The sequence below is a fragment of the Hylobates moloch genome, unplaced genomic scaffold (genome assembly GCF_009828535.3).
Source record: "Hylobates moloch isolate HMO894 unplaced genomic scaffold, HMol_V3 SCAFFOLD_16, whole genome shotgun sequence".
Lineage (NCBI taxonomy): Eukaryota > Metazoa > Chordata > Mammalia > Primates > Hylobatidae > Hylobates > Hylobates moloch.
The window spans coordinates 35850209-35872508 of NW_026652291.1; the positions used below are offsets into that span (position 1 = coordinate 35850209).

The 22300-nt window shown below is 48.9% G+C and overlaps 1 protein-coding gene across 1 annotated transcript in view; it reads right to left on the bottom strand.

Annotated features, from left to right (window-relative positions):
- Positions 1 to 475: 475 nt before the first annotated feature.
- The window catches only part of PLEKHD1 (pleckstrin homology and coiled-coil domain containing D1), a 52153-nt gene continuing 30328 nt past the window's right edge, over positions 476 to 22300 (bottom strand). Inside the window, exons 7-13 of the mRNA XM_032180237.2 lie at positions 14134 to 14228; positions 12192 to 12285; positions 10086 to 10264; positions 9379 to 9511; positions 8866 to 9010; positions 8268 to 8417; positions 476 to 7952 (exon numbers count right to left, since the gene is read on the bottom strand). Of these exons, the coding sequence (XP_032036128.1) occupies positions 7783 to 7952; positions 8268 to 8417; positions 8866 to 9010; positions 9379 to 9511; positions 10086 to 10264; positions 12192 to 12285; positions 14134 to 14228 (966 nt within the window). The 3' untranslated portion in view covers positions 476 to 7782. The remainder of the gene's footprint in view (positions 7953 to 8267; positions 8418 to 8865; positions 9011 to 9378; positions 9512 to 10085; positions 10265 to 12191; positions 12286 to 14133; positions 14229 to 22300) is intronic.

Sequence of the window (22300 nt, forward strand, 5' to 3'; positions counted from 1 at the left end):
AGTTTGGCATAGTGGGACATGCCTGTAGTATCAGCTACATGGGAATCTGAGATGGGAAGATCACTTGACCCCAGGAGTTTGAGGCTGCAGTGAGCTATGACCTCACCACTGTACTCCAGCCTGGGCCACAGAGCAAGACCCTGTCTCTAAAAATAAATGAAGAAAAGAAAAGACCTGTTACTTTGCCAAGTCCTTAGGTTGAGAAACTCTGAACTTGTTACGTTGGACTAACCAGACTTCCAGAAAAGAAGAGTTCTTAGGAGACCAGCAGTTACCAAACAGCTGAGTTAATCCCTTAAGAACTCATGATAGAAAATCTCTGAGTGAAGATTCTTGGGACCTAGAATATAGGGGAGCTCAATATATTTACTGAATGAATGAATGAATGAGGCAATGGAAGAAAGTCACTTTAAATTTTTACATTTTTTAAGGGGATGCTAGAAAAAGCACTGCCCTTGATCTCAGATACAAGCTGAACTTCCAGTTACAAGCTGTGTGACCTTGGGCAAGTCCCCCAAACTATGTGGGTTCCATTTTTTTCTGTAAATCAAGGAAAGATATGTGAATACAGAAAAGAGAAGTCAGTGTGAAAGTGCATGGTATATAATGGACTCAGTAAGTGATGGACAAAGCAGAGTCCTTTGTTTCATATCTTAAAGGGGAGAACAAGGGTGAGACTCAACACCAATGGTGCAAAACCTCAGCAGATTGTCACCAAAACCCCTCTAGCCCCGCCTTCTCCCAGAGCCTCAACCCACTTTCCCATTGGAATTTGCAAGCCAGCTCGGAGCATGCTGCCATCTGCTGGGAAGAAGATAGATGTGAACACCAAAGCATCCCTAACACCAGGCCACAGTGGGGAGGGAGAAACCTGGAAAAGGAAAGGGTAGCGATCCAATTTCCTTTCGCTGTGATTCTCTTGTCCTTTAAGACATCCAGGGCCCTCCCCATTGGCCAACAATTTGTCAGAAGAATGAGATTTCAATCAGTTTTTCTCCTGAAAACTGATAGAACATTATCCAACTTTAAAAAGGAAGGAGATTCTGACATACGCTACAACATGGATGAACCTCCAAGACGTTATCGTAAGTGAAACAAGCCAGGCACAAAAAAAAAGACCAATGCTGTATAATTCCACTTATATAAGGTATATACAGTAGTCAAAAATCATAGAGACAGAAAGTAGAATGGTGACTGCCAGGGGCTGGGGGTTAGGAGAATGGGGAGTGTCTAATAGATACAGAGTTTGAGTTTTACAAGATGAAAAAGTTCTGGAGAGTGGTTGCACAAAATGTGAACATATTTAACACTACTGGCCTGTACACTTAGAAATATATACATGTGTGGCTGGGCACGGTGGCTCACACCTGTAATCCCAGCACTTGGGGAGGCCGAAGTGGGCGGATCATGAGGTCAGGAGATCAAGACCATCCTGGCTAAAATGGGGAAACCCTGTCTCTTCTAAAAAAATACAAAAATTAGCCAGATGTTGTGGCGGGCGCCTGTAGTCCCAGTTACTTGGGAGGCTGAGACAGGAGACTGGCATGAACCCAGGAGGCAGAGCTTGCAGTGAGCTGAGTTTGTGCCACTGCACTCCAGCCTGGGGGACAGAGTGAGACTTGGTCTCAAGAAAAAAAAACAAAAATAGAAATATATACGTGTACGTGTGTGTATATATATATATGTATTTTGAGATGGAGTCTCATTCTGTTGCCCAGGCTGGAGTGCAGTGGCACAATCTCAGCTCATTGCAACCCCCGCCTCCTGGGTTCAAGTGACTCCTGTGCCTCAGCCTCCCAAGTAGCTGGGATTACAGGTGGGTGCCACCACACTCGGCTAACTTTTGTATTTTTAGTAGAGACGGAGTTTCACCATGTTGCCCAGGCTGGTCTCGAACTCCTGGCCTCAAGTGATCCACCCACCTCAGCCTCCCAAAGCGCTGGGATTACAGGCATGAGCCACTGTGCTCAGCCTCTGTACACTTAGAAATATTAATAGTTAAAATGGTAAATGTTAGGTTGTGTGTATTTCACCGCAATTTAAGAACCAGTAAGTGAAAGAGATAAGCACGTGGTAGACACTTGACTTCATGCAATAGAATCACAATAAATACGTGTTGAATGAAGATGGAAAGAAGTGGCTAGGCATGGTGGCTCACACTGGTAATCCTACAACTTAGGAGGCTGAGGCAGGAGGATTGCTCAAGCCCAGGAGGCTACAGTGAGTTATGATTATACTAGTGCACTCCAGCCTGGGTGACTGAGCAAACCCTGTTTCTCAGAGATGGAAAGAAGTGATGCTGACTGATGGTCTCAGATACAGGGTGAACATGACAAAAGGCATCTTTTCTTTACCAGAAAAGCCTTCCAAGCAACTATGATTAGTCACAGTTACCTTTTCTTTGAGGTGATAAATTAGTTATCTTTCCTGTTCTCATCTCAAAGCAAAAATATATTTTCATAGAGAGTTCTAAGGATGGCATGGCATTGAGTTCTACCTGAGCCAGAACCTGACATCCTGTATGTTCTCGATCACTGGTAGCAGTGACAGCCAATTTTCTGTTGATTTCGGGGATGCAAGGTCCCAATCATAGAACTTCAGAACCGCAAGGGCTCTGAACAGCCTGTAAGATTGAAGGGATTTCTCTCCCGCTTACTAAAAATGCATAAATACAGTAAACATTTTAAATATTGACTTTTTAAAAGCCACAGGAGCCAACCAGTGGCAAAGCTGAGCCTTCCCCCACACCCATAGCAGCAGACAGTGTGCAACAACTTCTTCCCCTTGGTCTCATCTTGCCACTGGAGTCACTGCTCTGCAAGGGGGAAGGCTCTCTTTGTGGACACTCCAAGGCCCACCAGCCACAGCTTTTGCCAGGATTACAAGGGGAGGCTGAGTCTGTTCATAATGGGACTCTCAGCCCAGAGGCAGGTGTCAGATCCTCCAGGGGAAGGGTGGTGGAGTGCAAAGACAGCATGAGCCCCCAAATGCAGCTGGCTCTGCAACTGCCTGGATGTCTCCTGGAGCCCCTGCTGTTCAGCCCTTGTGAGCAACTCTGACTCACCCCAACTTCCCTGCCTGACTGTCAAGTCTCAACCAGAGGCAAACTCAGAGTTGACAGTGACAGGTAAAGTTCACCACAAGGGATTTGGTTATTAAGGCCCCCACCCCCCAGGACTCCTGGACTTAAGAGTATTTCCTATATTTCCCATGAACACCTTTAACCCAGTAAGAAGGAGTGGTGAAGTTCATTTCTGGGTCAGAAGAGCTGTTAGCCATGGGTGGAAGCCCATGTCCAGGGAAGGGAATGGGAGATGGGATGTGCAGAGTCAGGAGAACTGAACCCGGGGTTGTTGACACCACAACCTTCCACACCCACTCGGAAGTTTGAATAACCAGTTTCTCCCAGTTGCTTTGTGTGTCTGGGAGTGGCTGTCTTTCAAGAGGTAAAAACAACCATTGTAATCTCTCCTAAAGCCTTGCAAAAGACATCCCTCCACTCCTGTTTGCCAGGGGTGGGGTGAGATAAGAGAAGTCAGCAGCTTTTTCTCCGAGTCAAAGCTGCAGAGTTTCTGACTTTGGAGAGACCTTGCAAGGCCTGGGGGTCTGAGAAGGGTCAACATGGCTGATTGCAGAAGCACACAGTTCCACAGGGACTGCTGGACTTTATCTGAGGGCTCCAGGACTATTTTGCCCAGTGGGTTTATTTACCTTCCTATTGGATAAAATCTGACACACCTGGACTGGCTCCCTGAGACTTGAGCAAGTTTTGTTCCACTATCATCATTCATTGTGGACTCCAAACACAGGCTGCTCAGACTATGCTGAGCTGGGTAGGCTTGGAGTGGGTTGGGGGCAAGAATTACATCCTTCCAGATGAATAGAGGGAGTGGATCCTTTGCAAGGACTGGGAGCTGGGGAATGGGTCAGAACCCAAGTGTTTCACAGACCTCTTGCTTCATCCATTAACATCATTGATGGAAAAGCACGCAAACCGAACAGGAGGAGAATCCAGTCATTACCATTTCTCACTCATTTCTGGCTCTCCTTTATATGATTACTAAACAAAAGCATACACTTCTCCACATCACAGCAGGTAAAACTGTCAGTTTCCAGCAGGGATACTGAAACTAGCAGGCCATAAAGCTAGATATCCTGGCTGGGCATCATGGTACGTGTCTGTAGTCCCAGCTACTCAGGAGGCTGAGGTGGGAGGATCAATTGAGCCCAGGAGTTTGAGGTCATAGTGAGCCATGATCACACCACTGCACCCCAGCCTGGGCAACAGAATGAGACTCTGTCGCTTAAAAACAAAAACAAACAGGAAAATCTCACCAAACAAAAAACCTAGGTATCCTTTGTCTCCCTGAGGCTATTCCTGCTGGCACAGTCAGTTCTGTTCCTTTAGTCTGTGCTAAAATCAGAAGAAAATCTAGCTGATAGTCCTTGTCACACAGGGACAGCCAGGACCTCAGGGCTGGAACACAGATTTTTCAATTAATTATTAGGAGGTGCAGCAGTGGGGAGCACTTCCTCAAATGTAGAGAAGCATGTGCAGGAGTATGTATTAGAGACAGGACAAGCAGATTCCATAATTCTACATTTGGCCTGCAGGGAGCAACATCTCTCTAGCAACGACCACACCACATACTTAAATAGATACTGCAGGAAATGCATTTAATTGGCCAAGGAATAAGAGTTTTGTTTTTAAAAATTAAAAAAAAATTACATCAACATATTTCCACTAAGTAATTTCCACACCTACATATTTTGATATAGAGATGTTGCTATTTTTCTATTTACAGTGCTAGGTACATAGTAAGCTTTTAACAAATAAACACTTATGGATTGTTCAGTTGGCTGAAGATAATTCAGGCTTGCCTGAGGCATGGAAAATACAGGGTGAGAATAGGAGGAAGTACCGATTGGTAAATGTGCATGGAAAAGCACTGCTACGGTTTGAATGTTTGTTCCCTCCCAAACTCACACTGAAACTTAATTACCATCCCAGTAGTTTGCAGGATTAAAAAAAGAAATTTGATTGCCATTGTAACAATATTAAGAGGTGGGACTTTTTTTTTTTTTTCCGAGACAGTTTCACTCATGTTGCCCAGGCTGGAGCACAATAGCACAATCTCGGCTCACTGCAACCTCCACCTCCCAGGTTCAAGTGATTCTCCTGTCTCAGCCTCCTGAGTAACTAGGATTACAGGCACCCACCACCACACCCAGTTAATTTTTGTATTTTTAGTAGAGGCGGGGTTTCGCCATATTGGCCAGGCTGGTCTCAAACTCCTGACCTCAGGTGATCCGAAAGAGGTAGGACCTTTAAGAGGTGATTTGGCCATGAAGACTCTCCCATATGAAAGGATTAATGTCATTATCAAGATGGGGGGTTTGTTATAGAAGAATAAGTTTGGCCCCTCTTGCTCTCTCACCCTCTCTTTGCCTTTCAACCGTGAGATGATGCAACAAGAAGGTCCTTGCCAGATGCCAGCACCTTGATATTGGACTTCTTAGCCACCATATCTGTGAGCCAGTACATTTCTGTTCCTTATAAATTACCCAGTCTCAGGTATTCTGTTACAGCAGTACAAAGCAAACGGAGACTAGCACTTTTCTGTCTGGTTAATAGCTTGCCCAAGAAAAACAAATGCATTTGAAAATTTATGAAAGATCTCTCTAAAAGCAAGCCATGATTCTTTTAAAAAAAGCCAACAGTAATCTTGGTTTTATAAATATTCCCCTTCAATTCAAAGTTCATCCTTCATATGTATTATAGAAACAAGTTCCAGGTTTATGCATGTCATACATGTTTAAAGTTTTACGTTTAGACTCAGCCCTGTCAAATGCATTTATTCCAAACTGACTCAGCCCTCTCCCCAGCTAGATTCTGCAGAGACTGTATGAAGCCACCAAAGTCCACCCATCACTGAAAGGAACCACTGAGATTAGTTTTGGCAGGAAGCACTGAGCAAAGAGCAGGGCAGCCCGGCCTGGGCTTGGCCAGCCTAGCAGCAGATGTGCATGTGTTCTTAGAGGCAACGATGCTCCTCTTCCCACAGAATAGGTTGTGGTCTCCCAGGTTCTTGCACCTTTTGCTGGGACTTGCCCCGAAGCCATCTGTCTATCTCTCAGAACTTTTTGGTTTTCCAAGCAGCAAAGAATGAGCACCTTTAATGCCAACAGTGTCCAAGAGCACCCTGATCCCAGGTGGACCCCTTTTCCGGAGGCCAATAGCCTCAGGTAGCTTTGGAGGGTGGGCCTGCAGGGAGAGGGCTGGGCAGTCTGTCTGTCCATGAGTGAGGGACAGACACACCCCTCAGCCCCCTGGAGGGTGTTGGTCTTCCCCAGAAGCTGCAGACTGGTGTTTCAGCTTCACTCCCAATGACACTGAGCCAACCAATGACCACTGGCCTGATCACAGGCCCAGGGTCCCCATCTGCCGGAGTTCATGGTCACATTGCTTCACAGGCTGAAATCTCTGCAGGGAGAGGAGGCAGCAAGATGACTGAAGCAGGGGCAGCTGGGAAGGAGACATCTGTGATCTCTTGACCAGCAGGAACACTGCCTCCCTGCCCAACCAGGAGTACATAATGCAGGAACCAGAGTGACTTTCCTTCACTCCTGAGTTTGTTTTCCTTGTGTTTGTTTGAGACAGGGTCTTGCTCTGTTACCCTGGCTGGAGTGCAGTGGCACAATCTCAGCTCACTGCAGCCTCAACCTCCTAGGCTCAATCAATCCCCTCATTTCAGTCTCCCAAGTAGCTGGGACTACAGGCATGCACCACCATGCCCAACTATTTATTTTATTTTTTAATTTTTTGTAGAGACAGGGTTCTGCCTTATTGGCCAGGCTGGTCTCAAACTCCTGACTTCAAGTAATACTCCCGCCTCAGCCTCTCAAAGTGCTGGGATTACAGGCGTGAGCCACTGTGCCCAGCCCACTCCTGAGCTTGTTACGTGTCCTCTGGGGGAGCCCCCAGCATCACTGCTGGCCCCAGCTCCCAGCCAGGGCCCTAGGTGCACAGGCAGGAGGGACATGGTGCCATCATTCTACCCTTGCAGGGTGCCGAGGCTGTGAGTGAGCTCACCAGAGGAGGAGGGGAATCAGTGGGTGGCCCCACGGCCAGGGCCTGAGCTCAGGAAAAGCAGCACTGTGGCAGGTGTGTGGTATGTCAGGAGCCCAGAAGCTGCTGTCCTAGGCCCCTTTCCTCCTACAGCATGATGTGGTGTAAATGAGGGGCCTCAGCTGAGGGACATTTTGCTGAGTGTCAGAAGCAAAGGGAGGGTTAGGAAACCCCGGGGAAAAGGGAATGTCAAGGTGCGGAGGCGAGGCCTTTCTACATGAGGACCACGGGCAGGGCAGCAGAGTCCCAGAGAGGTCCAGTGGGCACCAGGGAGGGCTACCATCTTCCTCAGTGGGGCAGGCCCTGCCTGACGGCACAGTGGTAGACAGCACCTCCCCACCCCACTCCCTAACCAACACAAATCTCCACACACAACCGGGTCCTGTCCTCACCTCACCATGACAACCAGCACCCAGCTCAGGCCTGCATGGCCCTGGTGTGGACCCAAAGGTGGGGTGTGGGGTGAGGATGAGGAAGGCAGAGTCCATGTCCTTTGAGGGCAAGGCTGGGCCCCAAGTGGAGCTCTGGCCCAAAGGAGACGTAGGCTCCAGACCAGAGAGGCCAGGAGCTGATAGAGTGAGGCCTCCCTCTGCCACCCCTTCCCCTCCCCCGCCCATCCAGGGGAGACTTGGGAAGCAGGGGAGGAGCGCCCATCACTTTCCACCCCGGGAGAGCGCCAAGGGGGCTCCGGGCTGGGTGGCCATGATGTGGTAGATGGATTCCCGGAAGCGCTGGTCCCTGCTGAGCCGCTTGGCCACCTCCTTTAGCTCCTCCATGTTGTTGGCATCCAGCTGGGAGGTCATGAAGGACTGGGACGGCTTCACTGGGGAAACAGGAGCCCGACAGCCCTGTGAACAGTGCTCCCTCCACGAAGGCCTGGCCCTGTCCCCAGCCTCACGCCACCCCCTCACTCCCTTATGTGTGCCAAGCTTCTTCCAGCCCCTTCCCACACACCGGCTTCCATATCCTTTGAGAAACCCAGGGCCCTGAGAATTCACCCATTTGCCCAAGGATGGTGGGGCCAGGTTCAAGGCCGCACTATCCAGCCTCAGAGCTGGGCCAACCCTTCTGGCTCCACATGTTGCCCTCTTCCTGCCTTGTCACCACCCCACCAGGGCACGCAGACAGCCACACTCACTGTCATTCCAGGAGGTGCTGGACCGGCGCCGGTGGAAGCGGCAGCTCTTGATGCGGCGAGTGGCTGCTTTATGGATGTACACGGAGTTCTTCATGATCACAGGCATCTTGGCCTCCAGCTCGGCATTCCGGATGCACTCCTCAAAGAACCCTGTGGTGGCAGGGCCAGGAAGGGTGCGGTTTGACTGCATCCTTACCCCCAGCCAGTCCCTCCCCTCCAAGGATCCTGGTGAGATTGAGTGGGAAATATTTTGACCCCGTCCCTCGAGATTCCAGAGCCACCTGCTGAAGGGGACTTTCTTTGCCTTTCAAGCCACAATCTGCAGCCATCTCAGGGCAGGTCTGCTGAGAACAGAGCTCTGAGCTTTTGATAAACGGAAGAAGCTCCTGGCTTTCCCCTCACCACAGATCCAACAGCCGCAAGAAAGCAGTGGCGCTGAGATGCCTGCAGGCAGGTAACTGGAGAAGAAACACTTCGATATCCAGGGAGCACCTCATGCATAGCAGACCCTGTGTGGGTTTCCTGGCTCTACAGGGCCGAGATCCCATCTGGGGCTGAGGGCCAAAGTTGGGGGCCGGGGCCTAGAGGCAGGGCTTACTTTTCAGATGGCTCACATCAGCCCGCATCCTCTCCTCCTTCTCCTTATTCCGCACCTTGGAATTCAGCCCCTGTTCCAGGCTTCGCAAGGCCCCCTCTGCCTCCCGGAGACGCCTCTCCAGGTCCATGCGGACCTTCACTTCAGCCTGAGGTTGAGGAGAGGGAAATGAGAAGGAAGTCATGTCCTGGAAGTAGCTGCCGTCTTCCTCGGAAGCCTTCCTTGGTCACCCCTGGCTCAATGGGCAGGGATGGGAGTTATCCCATCTTGCTTCTGAGTCTTACCCTTTGAACCAGATGGACTGGACTTGGCACCTGCACCCAGCAGGTGTCTGTCAATGATGCAGCAGACTTGCTGCTTCCCCTCGTGGTGGCTCCATCCCCCATGCCTGGCCGTCTGGTCAAACTGACAGAGATAATTCACGCAGCTACCCGGTAAAGTGCAGGGGTGGGAGGGGAGTCTCCAGGGGAGGGGAAGGGCCCTGGCACCAGCTGCCCCCAGCAGGCCAGGTCGCACCTTGAGCTCCCGCTCAGCCTGCTGCTTCTGTGCTGTCAGCTCCTGCAGCGAGTTCTGCAGAGCCTGGGACTGGCTGGAGTAGAACTCGCGCTCCTCCTCCAGGGCCCGTGAGCGCTCCTCGTTCTCCTTCATTCTGCGGGGACAGAAGAGGCACTTACTCAATGCTCACTCGCCAGATGGGATTGCCAATGGATGGACAGCTCCTCTTAGAGACCTGGGCTGGAGAAACCTTGAATCCCAGGCTTCATGAGCCCCTGAACTTTGTGAGTCCAGGCACCCAGGGGATGAGATAGATGGTGTGGTCAGTGCTGGGAGCCCTAGGTTTAGAGTCAGAAGACTGGAGTCCTGGGTCCAGAGCTTGCTAGTTCTGTGACCTCAGAAAAGTCATATAACCCCTCTGAGGCTCCATTTCCTCATTTGTAAAAGGGGGCTTAAAAACTTGCCCAGCCTGTCACAAAGCATGGTGACAAGGACCTAATAACTCTGCACGGTTCACACCATTGCACGAGATAATTATCAAGCCAGCTTCGGGTAGTGAAAGTTCTCTTCCCACTTTCCTGGTGGGGAAACAGAGTCCTAGGCAAAAGGAAGTGAGTGAGCCCTACTTGGTCAGTGCCAAGTAGAACCCAAGAGTCCGGGTGTCCATTTCGGGGAAAGTCCCCAGACCTCAAAGCCGATGGTGTCCTCCGGGGTCGGGGCTCCCTCACCGCTTCTCTGCCAGGAGCTTCTCCTCTAAGAGCTGCTGCATCTTCTCCTCGATCTGCCGGAGGTTGCTATGGAGGCCCCCGCTGGGAGGGGGCTGCTCACTCTGATTGGCCAGTGTCTGCAGGTGGTTCTCGTTCTCCTCCAGCATTTCCAGGGTTTTCTTCTTCTCTATGGAGAGTTCCTGGCATGGAGGGAGGGAAGGAAAAGAAAAGCCCAACTTAGGTTCTCCAACGTGGCTGCCCTCACCTGCTTTTCTGTTCGGGGGAGTGACCCACTCCTCTCTCAGTCCTCTATGGCCGCTGAAATGTCTTCATTCTTCTCCAGAGCTGAAAGGCCCAGATCTCTTCCACAACAGGGCAAGGTTACTCCTCCATCAAGAGTCATAAAGGAACCCAAAGTGCCTTCCAGTGGAGACGGCACCTACTAGAACGGGGTCGCATGACCTTCTGGGGTCCTGGTTCCTCCAGGGGTGAATGAGGAGACATAGTGGGCTTACGTGAAAAATACCCAACAGGAACCAGCCCAAGAACAGATTTAGATGCTCTCACAAACAGAGCGAGGCTATAGTGAGCTATGATTGCACCACTGCATTCCAGCCTTGGCAGCACAGCCAGAACCTGTCCCCCAACGCCCCCCACCCCACCAAATAAAAAAAAAGATGTCCTGTCCATTTATCAGACTGGGATCTTGTACTAAATGGCATTACACAGAAGCAGAGTTGAAAATATCCATGGGAACGACCTCCCATGATGTGAAACAGGGAAAGATAAATGAATAAAGGCCCCACAAGCTCCAAGGCTCCAGTCAGTCAAGGGAGACAAGAAACCTTTGCAGTCTTGTTGATAATTCATGGATACAGCACAGGTATGGGCCATACACCATATGTGCCAGGGGATGGGCTTGGAGAGACCACGAAGACACAGTCTAGTGAAATTCACAGTTTGGAAAACACACCTAGCGTGTTAAGTCCCGTAAAATATGTACAAAATGCCATGGGAGCCAAGAGCTCAGAGTAGATACCTGCCTTGAAAATCAGAGAAGCTTGACTGAGGAGACATTTGAGCTGAGACTTAGAAGGGTGAATAGAAGTTCTCTAAGCAGAGAAAAGGTGGAAATGATACACTGTGTAGAAGGAACAATGTGGGCAAATGTATGGAGCACGAAAGAGCTTGCTTTCTTGGGGTACCTGAGCTCCGTGGTTTGGAGCAGGGGTTGGGAGTCTTTGTGCAGGGCATAGAGGAGCAGCAAAGGGAAGAGTGAGGAGAGAGGGAAGGGGAGACCAGGGCCAGAGTTTGCACTTGCTTGCCAAGCTAAGGAGTTTGTACTTTGTCCTTGAGGCATGTCACCTCCCCTCCCCATCCCAGTTTCTGTGGTATCAGATGATGGTGACCTGGCAGTTGATTTCCCTTTATGTTCAATGTCACTCAGGAGCAGCTAAGTGAACAAGACACAAGAAGGAAGCGGTGGGTGGCTCCACTGCCCACCTTAACCAATCCTCTATCTGGTATAAAAATATAAGCACTGGGCCGGGCGCGGTGGCTCACGCTTGTAATCCCAGCACTTTGGGAGGCCGAGGCGGGCGGATCACGAGGTCAGGAGATCGAGACCACGGTGAAACCCCGTCTCTACTAAAAATACAAAAAATTAGCCGGGCGTGGTGGCGGGCGCCTGTAGTCCCAGCTACTCGGAGAGGCTGAGGCAGGAGAATGGCATGAACCCGGGAGGCGGAGCTTGCAGTGAGCCGAGACTGCGCCACTGCACTCCAGTCTGGGCGACAGAGTGAGACTCCGTCTCAAAAAAAAAAAAAAAAAAATAAAAAAATATATATATAAGCACTGGAGGTGGATTTCCTGAGGCCATGGTAATAGCAAGGACAAGCCTGAATTTGTCCTTTTGGGTCTGAGAACAGACACTTCTTGCTTTGGGCCTCATGCTTCGGCCAGAGTTTTCAATGATCCATAGAGAAGAGACCCTTTAGATCAGCACCCCTCCATGCCCATTTCTCTTACAGATCACCCCCTGGGGAAACACTGCTAGAAAAAACAGTTTCATGTGATCCAACCAACCAGCCTGCCACCTGGTCAACTAACCCACCGGCAGCCCCTCACCTCCAGCGTCTGCTGCAAGGACTCCGTGAGGTGCCTCAGTTCCTTTTTCTCTTGTTCTACACCCTTAAGGCATCTTGCAGTCAGTTCCAGCTCCCTGTGGGGACAGAGGGCTGGGTATGGCAGTGCCCACTCTCCCCACCCCCCACCAATCACCTCTGCACATAGAAATGCTTTTGCTTCACTTCCTGATGGGGCTCAGGAGGGCTCTTGAATGGCCAGCCCCTCTGCACAGCTGGGCCCTGACAGCAGCAGTAGGGGCCTGGAGCTGAAAGGAAGTCCTGGCCACATGGGGTTGGAGTCACTTGCTCCAGGTACACATGCATCTGTCACCTGGAATAAACCTAGGGCCACCCCACAGGCAGAGGGAAACACTGGAGAAACAAAGGGGCCCCAGCCTCACCTTGTCTTCTCTGGACAGCACTTGCTAGAACCCATGGTCATTCTGACATAGAACATGGCTAAGGCCCCTCTCTGGGTTAGTAACAAGCTCCTTGCTGCCTTCTTCACAAGCTTCAGTCACCTTAGGCTTTTACACTAGTGTCCCCTCATCCTACTTGGAAAGTCTTTCCCTTCTCCTGCTCAATTTTCCAAATCCTACTCACCTTTCAAGGCCCATCTCACTCAGCCCTGCATTCAAGCCCACAAGGATCATGCATGTGTCTCAATTCCCGTAACACAGGAAATCTGCACCATGCCTTCTAGCACCTGATTACATATTATTACACTAATGTTTCCTAGGTACGAATCTGGTTTCCCCAACCAGATCATACGTCCACTCTTCAAGGGAGTGGACTTGTCTTCTATTCCTTCTAGTACCTGGCAACATTCTAGAAGCTGAGTAAGTGCTTGGCTATTTACTTAGTAAGATCCTCTGGGTTTTTCCCTCCTCAAAATACATAGTTAATTGACACCCTTGGATAAGGTTGTTATAAGAAAACTGTTTCTGGGCTATCACTGATCACGTGTGGTGATGATAATGATGAGGATGAGGATGATGATGATGACCACCCCCACCCAAAGCAGTAGTCTCCACATTCCTGGAGGCTGCCTCAGAATCACCTGGGGGGTTTTTAAAACATATATAGATTTCTAGCCCCGGTGCGGTGGCTCACACCTGTAATCCCAACACTTTGGGAGGCCAAGGTGGAAGGATCATTGAGGTCAGGTGTTGGCGACCAGTCTGGCCAACATGGCAAAACCCTGTCTCTACTAAAATTACAAAAATTAGCCGAGCATGGTGGCGCATGTCTGTAATCCCAGCTACTCAGGAGGCTGAGGCACAAGAATCACTTGAACCCAGGAGGCGGGGCTGCAGTGGGCCGAGATCGTGCCACTGCACTCTAGCCTGGGTGACAGAGTGAGACTCTGTCTCAAAAACAAACAAACAAACAAACAAACATTTATATATATATACATGTATACATAGATATACACATGTATATAGAGAGAGATTTCTAGGCTCTACCTTCAAAAGATTATAATTCAGTAGAAGATGATTATAATGTACAACTAGGTTTACAAACAATACATGGTACTAAAGATCTCAAATGACACATTCCCAAAAAGGACTATGTAGGAAAGACAGCAAATGTTGAGGGTCTTGGCTAACAGCAAGCACCTCTAGGCCAGCGTGTCCTGTCTGGCCCTGGGTGAGAGAGGCTTTCATGAAGGCAGGGGGCTTTGTGGCTTGGAGGGATGCTCCAATGCCTTATGCTCTAGTGGGTAGAAATAACCCCATTTATCTGGGGCAGGGGAGTCTACAGATTCTTCTGGGAACACTCAAGCCTGGAGCCTTGGAGGATAGACTCAAACTGGATAGACCCAAGCCTGGAGCCTTGGGAAGATAGCATCTCTGAGGTGGAGGCCTCCTCAGATCTGACGGGGAAGGTGGGTGCTGCATGCCCTAACAGTGGCACCCCCAATTCCCAGGCACCACCACCACCTCTTGATCTGCTCCTGCTCCATTCTCAGCTCCTGCACCACCTCCTCGAACTGCTGCTTCTCGGCCTCCAGCACCTGGTTAAGGCGCTCAAGCTCCTGAAGAGACCAGAGAGGAAGAGAAGAGTCACAGGTAGCAAAGGACCCCTGAGATCAGGATCCCCCAATCTATCCCAAGGGACCTTCTGGGATTTAGCACAGCCTGGGTCATGTGCTGCACCAGACTGGGAATTAAGTTCTAAGGCCCGCTGGCCCCACTCATTGACATGTAGTCCTGACAAACCCAAAATCCATGATGAACTGAGCCCACTGAAAACACATTTTGCATGCTGAAGACTGGGTTTAGGAACACTCCCAACATTACTCCCTGTGGCTGGAGGAAACTATAATTCTAAATGTCTACTCTGCAGGGCAGCTCCAGTCACTGCCATCATCAGGCACGTTGGCTGTCCCTCACACCAGGAGGAAAGAGTGGTGAGTGTGTATTTCCATTCAAGATCCCTGGAGTGATGTCTGTTAGAAGTGGCAAGGAAAAGCTATTCCCAACCCAAAAGTCAGAGAATAAGGACTCTTTCTTTTTCTCGAGGTATCTGGGAAGCAATGACTCCAGGTGGCTTCAGCTTCCCTCTGCTCCGGCCCCAAAGTGGAGGAGAACTAGAAAGTGCAGGACAGGCCCCAGGGGACCAGACTTGCCCCTTCAGGAATCCCAGGAAGCCCAAGTGTTTTCCCAGCAAGTATGTGTCCTCCAGGAGTCCTATTTTCCTGTGGTCCAGTGGCAGGTGGCATTGGGGGGCACATTTCATGTAATTTGGCTTGAAGCATTTTTGTGACAACTGCTTTGTTCCTCCACATTTTACACTGTAGGAGGATATTATTTTCACATTCACTTCCTTTCTCATCTTCCACCTCGAAATTCCACTCTCATTTTCACCTGGGGGCTTTGTTCCCAAGTTTAATGGAAACCCCACTGCGGAGGGAGGCTGTCTATATGGAGAAGTTGCCATGGACTTTGAGGAGATGCAAAGAAGGAATAAAGTATGAGGCAGAGGAAGGAGCCTGCGTTCAAACCCTACAACCTCCATCTCTAAACTACTTACCCAAAGAGTTGCTATATCTTTCCCTTCTGATCATTATTGGCGCTTTGGGCATGGATCACAGGTTACAAACTGACCTCAGTTTTTTCCAAATGTTGTCACCACCAAGACTGCTCGCTGCTCACTGGTATTATTATTATTAATATTATTATGTTTAGAGATGGAGTCTCTATCACTCAGGCAGAGTGGCACTCGTGCAGTGGCATGATCATAGCTCATTGCAGCCTTGAACTCCCAAGCTCAAGCCATCCTCCTGCCTCAGCCTCCTGAGTAGCTGGGACCACAGGCTCGAGCCACCAAGCCCAGCTCTCCCTGGCATTCTGATGCTCCTCCTGGGCACACCGCATGGCCACAGTGCACCTGGTAAAGGTGAGTGGGTCCGTGGGACTAGCTAAAGCCAATGGAATGAGAGCAGAAGTGTGTTACTTCCAGGCAGTTGCCTTTAAGAGGCAATGCGTGATGTGCTATGTTCCCTTCCCCCTGTCATGGCAACCAGTGTCTATATACAAGATACCATATATAGACATAATATAAATATAATTAAAATTTTATTCTTTTTTTCTTTTGAGACGGAGTCTCACTGTTGCCCAGGCTGGAGTGTAGTAGCACAATCTCGGCTCACTGCAACCTCTGCCTCCCAGATTCAAGCAATTCTCCTGCCCCAGCCTCCCGAATAGCTGGAATTACAGGCACTCACCACCACACCCGGCTAATTTTTGTATTTTTAGTAGAGATGGGGTTTCACCATGTTGGCCAGGCTGGTCTCGAACTCCTGACCTAAGGTGATCTGCCCGCCTTGGCCTCCCAATAAAATTTTCTTCTTATAGACCCCAACCCCTCTTTGATGAAATAAGATTTTGGAGCTTCAGAAAAGTTTGAAACTCCCTATTTTATTCATTCTCAGTAGCTAACACATGATATTGGATATTGCTTATGATGATAAACCCCTTTATAGCCTCAGATTCGACAAACCTCATACATTCCCTCTCCTCAGTGGGCTCTGCCTGCTGGGGCAGAGCCGTTTAGAGGCCTGGGGAAATTACGAGCTGTAAGCATCCCTGGGCTTACACCAGAAAAATCACAAAGGCGCCCAGCTCTTTTTTTTTTTTTTTTTTTTTTTTTTGAGGCAGAGTCTCACTCTTTCACCCAGGCTGGAGTGCAGTGGCACGATCTCGGTTCACTGCAACCTCTGCCTCCCTCGTTCAAGCAATTATCCTGTCTCAGTCTCCTGAGTAGCTGGGATTAAGGGCGCACACCACCACACCTGGCTAATTTTTGTATTTTTAGTAGAGTTGGGGGGTTCCACCATGTTGGCCAGGCTGGTCTCGAACTCCTGACCTCGGGTGATCCATCCATCTTGGCCTCCCAAAGTGCTGGGATTATAGGCATGAGCCACCGTGCACGGCCAGGTGCCCAGCTTTTATAGGTCTGAGGCCTCTGCTGCTTCAGAAATGATCACCCTGGACCCACCTGGAGGCTCCACCCCATCCCTGGAAAGCCCCTTTCTGTAACACTCCAACTTACAAATATTTCCCTTTACTTAATATTACGCTGGGATATCTTTTTGTAGTTGAAAACGGGGGGAGGGTGAATGATTAAAACCCATCCCTTCCCTCCCTGGCATTTAAGTGCCTCGTGACACCAGCAGATCCCAGCTATGCCTCTGAGAAGCAGAAAGTGAATCTGATCCACCTGAAAATCATATGGCGAGACAATCATTTGGCTTGGAATAACTGGAATCCCCTTCCTTCCCCAGTAGTCCCAGATGTATGCGATAAGGTGCTTTTCTACCTGAGTCCGTACTACATGTGCCCGGGCAGCATTTGTTGGTCCATGAAAGGGCCAGAGAAACAGGCACCCATGAATCAGAACCCTCCAGGGTCAAAGGAACTTTAAAGGCAATTAAAGTCTCCATCAGATGCTTCAATCTCCTGCTTGGTTTTCCTGCCAAGAGATGGTCCAAGCTCTGCTTGACTGGCTCTCGTGACAGCCCATTTCACCCCTGAACAACCCTGATAAAAGCCTTTTCCTTACAGGCTCAACCCTCTGCTATGCTCAGCACTGCCACTCCCTGACAGCTACAAATACAAAAGCATTTATGAATAATGAAGATTTTTGTTGAAAGTTTTGTGGGGCTTCAATGAGAGCGTTCTGTTTCATTTATGGAACAAAATTCCCCTCCAAAATCTCATAAGCCATCTCTGTCTCTTGCCCAAATTTTTTCTTCCTTCAGCTGCTGCCTGGCTTCCTGGGCCTTTTTCTCTGTCTCAGCTCTACTCTCTCCTGAAGCCCCTCTCCTCAGCTAGGAAGCCTGCATGTCCCTGTCACCAAAATAAGAGCTAGGGGGCCGGGCACGGTGGCTCACGCCTGTAATCCCAGCACTTTGGGAGGCCGAGGTGGGCGGATCACGAGGTCAGGAGATCCAGACCACGGTGAAACCCCGTCTCTACTAAAAATACAAAAAATTAGCCGGGCGTAGTGGCGGGCGCCTGTAGTCCCAGCTACTCGGAGAGGCTGAGGCAGGAGAATGGCGTGAACCCGGGAGGCGGAGCTTGCAGTGAGCCAAGATTGCGCCACTGCACTCCAGCCTAGGCGACAGAGCGAGACTCCATCTCAAAAAAAAAGAAAAAAAAAAAAGTAATAAGAGCTAGGGAACAGCTCTTAGCAAAACAAAACACAAGCAAAGCCAAGGACAGCAGCCAAAGCCCAGCCACTCTGGGCTGCTCAAGCACACCTAGGGGAGGAGACACCCCATTTCCACCACCAGCTCCACTTGAGCCAAAAGCTGCCTACCTCATAATCCTTCAATGGGTCTGGCTTATCCCCCTTGAGGCCATAAAACAACACTAACCTCTTTTCTCTTCAAGTATTTAAAAGAGCAATTCTGTCCTCAGGTCTCCTCTCCTCCAAGCCAAATAATTCCTGTTCACCACACTTCACAGGGCATGATTCCTCATCCTCAGTAAAACTAATTATATTCTTGAAAAGAATGCAGTGACATAGACTCCTGGTTAGGAAGACTTAATACAGTAAAGATTCTTTCCAATTAATTTACAAGCTCAATGCAATTCCAGTAAAAACCTCAGTGAGATTTTTTCTTATAATTCTATTCATTCATGCCACTCATATTTATTGTCTAATATATTTCAAGCATCTGCCAAGCTATGCACTGAGGACATGAAGATAAGCAAAAACAGATGTATCCTTGCTCCCAGGGAGCTCACGGTCTAGCGCAACTATTAATAAAATCAGAGCCGGGAGAGGTGGCTCATGCCTATAATCCTAGCACTATGGGAGGCCGAGGTGGGAGGATTGCTTGAGCTCAGGAGTTCAAGAGCAGCCTGGCCAACATGGCAAACCCCATCTCTACTAAAAATAAAAATACAAAAAATTAGCCAGGTATGGTGGTACAAGCCCGTAGTAGTTCCAGCTACTTGAGGGGCTGAGGCAGGAGGATCCCTTGAGTCTGGGGGACAGAGGTTGCAGTGAGCCAAGATCACACCACTGCACTCCAGCCTGGGTGACAAAGTGATGCCCTGTCTCAAATAAATAAATAAATGAATAAATAAATAAATAAAATCAGACCAGGATTGTAGAACAAATGCAAACATCAAATATTACCAATATAATCAGACACATTAGAGTAGCATTACAAACCAAGATACATGATATGCAGGACAGGGACATGGTTCTATGTAGAGCTACCCCGATGGGCTTGAGGCAGGTATGCGGTGTGAAGTTGGGGAAGATCAGGTGATTCTTTAGCTGACAGATGAAGATGAATCAATAGAAGGAAAAAGAAGGAGCATTCCAGGCAGAAGGAAAGGTAGGTATAAAAGCCCTGTGGAAACCTGCTGCCCTGAAAGAACCGAGATTGGCCCACATGGCTGGGCCCAGGGTGAGAGTGAACATGACGGGAGGGAAGCTGGACGGGCTGACAGTGGCTATCATTTATTAAGCACTTCCTATGTTGCAAGCAGTTTGTAGGCAATCCTCCCAACAGCCCTACCATGGAGTACTACCTCAGTTCAGAGACTGCTGCCCGTGCCCTCTCTCTGTCTGCACTAGATCCAAGGCAATCTAGACCACTCCCACTCCCCCGCCCCTCCCTGCATCATTTGCCATTTATGTGCAAACGACTCCTATATTGATACTGGTAGTCCCTACTCTTGGTTGAGCTCCATCCTCTTATATCCAACTGTTGGCTTCACATCTCCAGCCAGATGTCCAAAGATATCACAAACACATGTCCAAGAACAAATTCATGGTCTTCCCCACCAGAGCTTGTGATCTTCCACTGCACCCTGTCTCAGGAAATGCACCACCATCCACTGTTTATGCAGGTGAGAAACTTGAGAGTTATGCTTCACCTCATCCTTCCCTGCTCTCCTCTTTCCCACTCCACCCTCAAGTCCAGTTCATATTGCCCCCTACCCTCAGCCCCCACTCTAGAACCTGCCAGGCAACTTCTCTTCATCTCACTGCCCTGCTCTGGTTCACACTGCTATTAGGTCTTGCCTGGACTAATGCAGTGGCCTCCCATCTGGGCTCTTTGCACTCTTTCTGGCCCCTCTTCATCCTTTCCTCTGTATTGCAGCCAACATCACTATTTAAAATAGAAATCACTGTAATCACAGCACTTTGGGAGGCCAAGGCAGGCGGATTGCCTGAGCTCAGGAGTTCAAGGCCAGCCCGGGTAATATGGTGAAACCCCATCTCCACAAAAAATACAAAAAAATAGCTGGGCATGGTAGTGTGCACCTGTGGTCCCAGCTACTTGGAAGGCTGAGGCGAGAGGATCACTTGAGCCCAGGAGGTTGAGGCTGCAGTGAGCTGAGATCGTGTCATTGCACTCCAGCCTGGGTGATAGAGGGAGACACCCCTCCCCACCAAAAATGGAAATTGAATCATGATACCCACCCTTTTTCCTTACTCCCTGCTCAAAACCTTCATTGCTTCTTCTTGATCAGGAAGAAGGATCAAAAATAGAAGATTATTTAAATAAAACATCACATACAATGAATCAGTACATTGCCATTAAAATTGATGTTTTCAAAGAATGTTGAAGAACATGAAAAATATATAATGTTAATGAAGGTATGATGAAAAGTATAATGAAAAGGCAGTCCATAAAACTGAATATCCAATATGCTCATAATTATATTTAAAATATACCGGCCGGGCACGGTGGCTCACGCCTGTAATCCCAGCACTTTGGGAGGCCGAGGCGGGCGGATCACGAGGTCAGGAGATCGAGACCATCCTGGCTAACACAGTGAAGCCCCGTCTCTACTAAAAATACAAAAAATTAGCCAGGCGAGGTGGTGGGCGCCTGTAGTCCCAGCTACTCGGGAGGCTGAGGCAGGAGAATGGCGTGAACCCCACGGGGCGGAGCCTGCAGTGAGCCGAGATAGCGCCACTGCACTCCAGCCTGGGCGACAGAGCGAGACTCCGTCTCAAAAAAAAAAAAAAAAAAAAAAGTATAAGAATAGTACATAGAGAAAAATGGCTAAAATGAAAAACACCAAAAAGTTTGGTGACAGTTGTCTGTCAATTATGAGATTAAGGATAAATTTTATTTTCTTATTCATGTTTTACAAGTTTTCTACAAAGAGCATGATTTCTACAATTAGGGGAAAAGTTATATATTAAGGAGGAAAAAGAAAGAGAACTGAAGAACTTCAGTTTCCAGTTCAGCATGTAAGGAATTTAGAAGTTGTCACTTCATTCTAGTAAGTAAAAAGCTGGACAAGGCTGGACACAGTGGCTCACGCCTGTAATCCACAAGGTGGATCACTTGAGCCCAGGAGTTTGAGACCATCCTGGGCAACATAGTGAGACCATCTCTAAAATAAATTTAAAAACCAAACAAACTGAAAAATCAGCAAGTCTTCTTACATCATCAGAGAAGTGAGATCATAAAGCAAATTTCTATTCCCAAAATTGAAAAGACAGGCAGATTAATATAGCTTGGATATTTATTCCTGCCCAAATCTCATGTTGAAATGTAATCCCTAATCTTGGAGGTGGGGCTTGGTGGGAGGTAGTTGGATTACGGGGGCAGATCCTTCATAAATATCTTGGGCCATCCCCTTGGTGATAAGTGAGCTCTCGCTCTGAGTACACTTGAGATCTGGTTGTTTAAAGTGTGTGGCACTTCCCCCTGCCCATGCTCTCTCTCTTGCTCCTGCTCTGGTCATGTGACATGTCTGCTCCCCCTTCACCATCTGCCATGATTGTAAGCTTCCTGAGGCCTCCCTAGAAGCTGTGCAGATGCCAGTACCATGCTTCCTGTAAAGCCTGCAGAACCATGAGCCAATCAAACCTTTCTTTACAAATTACTCAGTCTCAGGTATTTCTTTATAGCAATGCAAGAATGGCCTAAGACACAGATACAGAGAGTCACACTAATGAGGCAGAAACTACCAGCAGAAACCTCCATGGGAACCAGTGCTGGGGTAGGAAAACCCGAAATGCAATTGACAAATTGCTGGAGGTTCAGTTTGAAGAGTTAAAACTCCAGGGGGGGCCAATCTTAGGGAGGCCTCCTCACTTCTATGAGTTATAACTCCAGGAGCTCTACCAGGTTCTCAGTGAATATAAGGGGAAAGCAGCCATTTGGAAATGCAACACAGCATTCTCTTTTTTTCTTTCTTTGTTTGTTGAGACAGAGTCTCGCTCCGTCACCCAGGCTGGAGTACAGTGGTGTGATCTTGGCTCACTGCAACCTCTGCCTCCCGGGTTCAAGCGATTCTCCTGCCTCAGCCTTCCATGTAGCTGGGACTACAGGCATGCACCACCACACCAAGCTAATTTTTGTATTTTTAGTAGAGACGGGATTTTGCCATGTCGCCCAGGCTGGTCTTGAACTTCTGACCTCAGGTGATCCACCCGCCTTGGCCTTTCAAAGTGCTGAGATTACACTGTGCCTGAGCCCATTCTGTTCTTCTTTACAAAGCCTGCCATAAACTATTATACCGGAGCCTAACCTGTTTTATCAGAGTGTAACCTACTTGGGAGAAGGGAAATACCAAATTCCAGCCCGCTGTACCGATGCTGTTCTACCTAAGGTGGGGA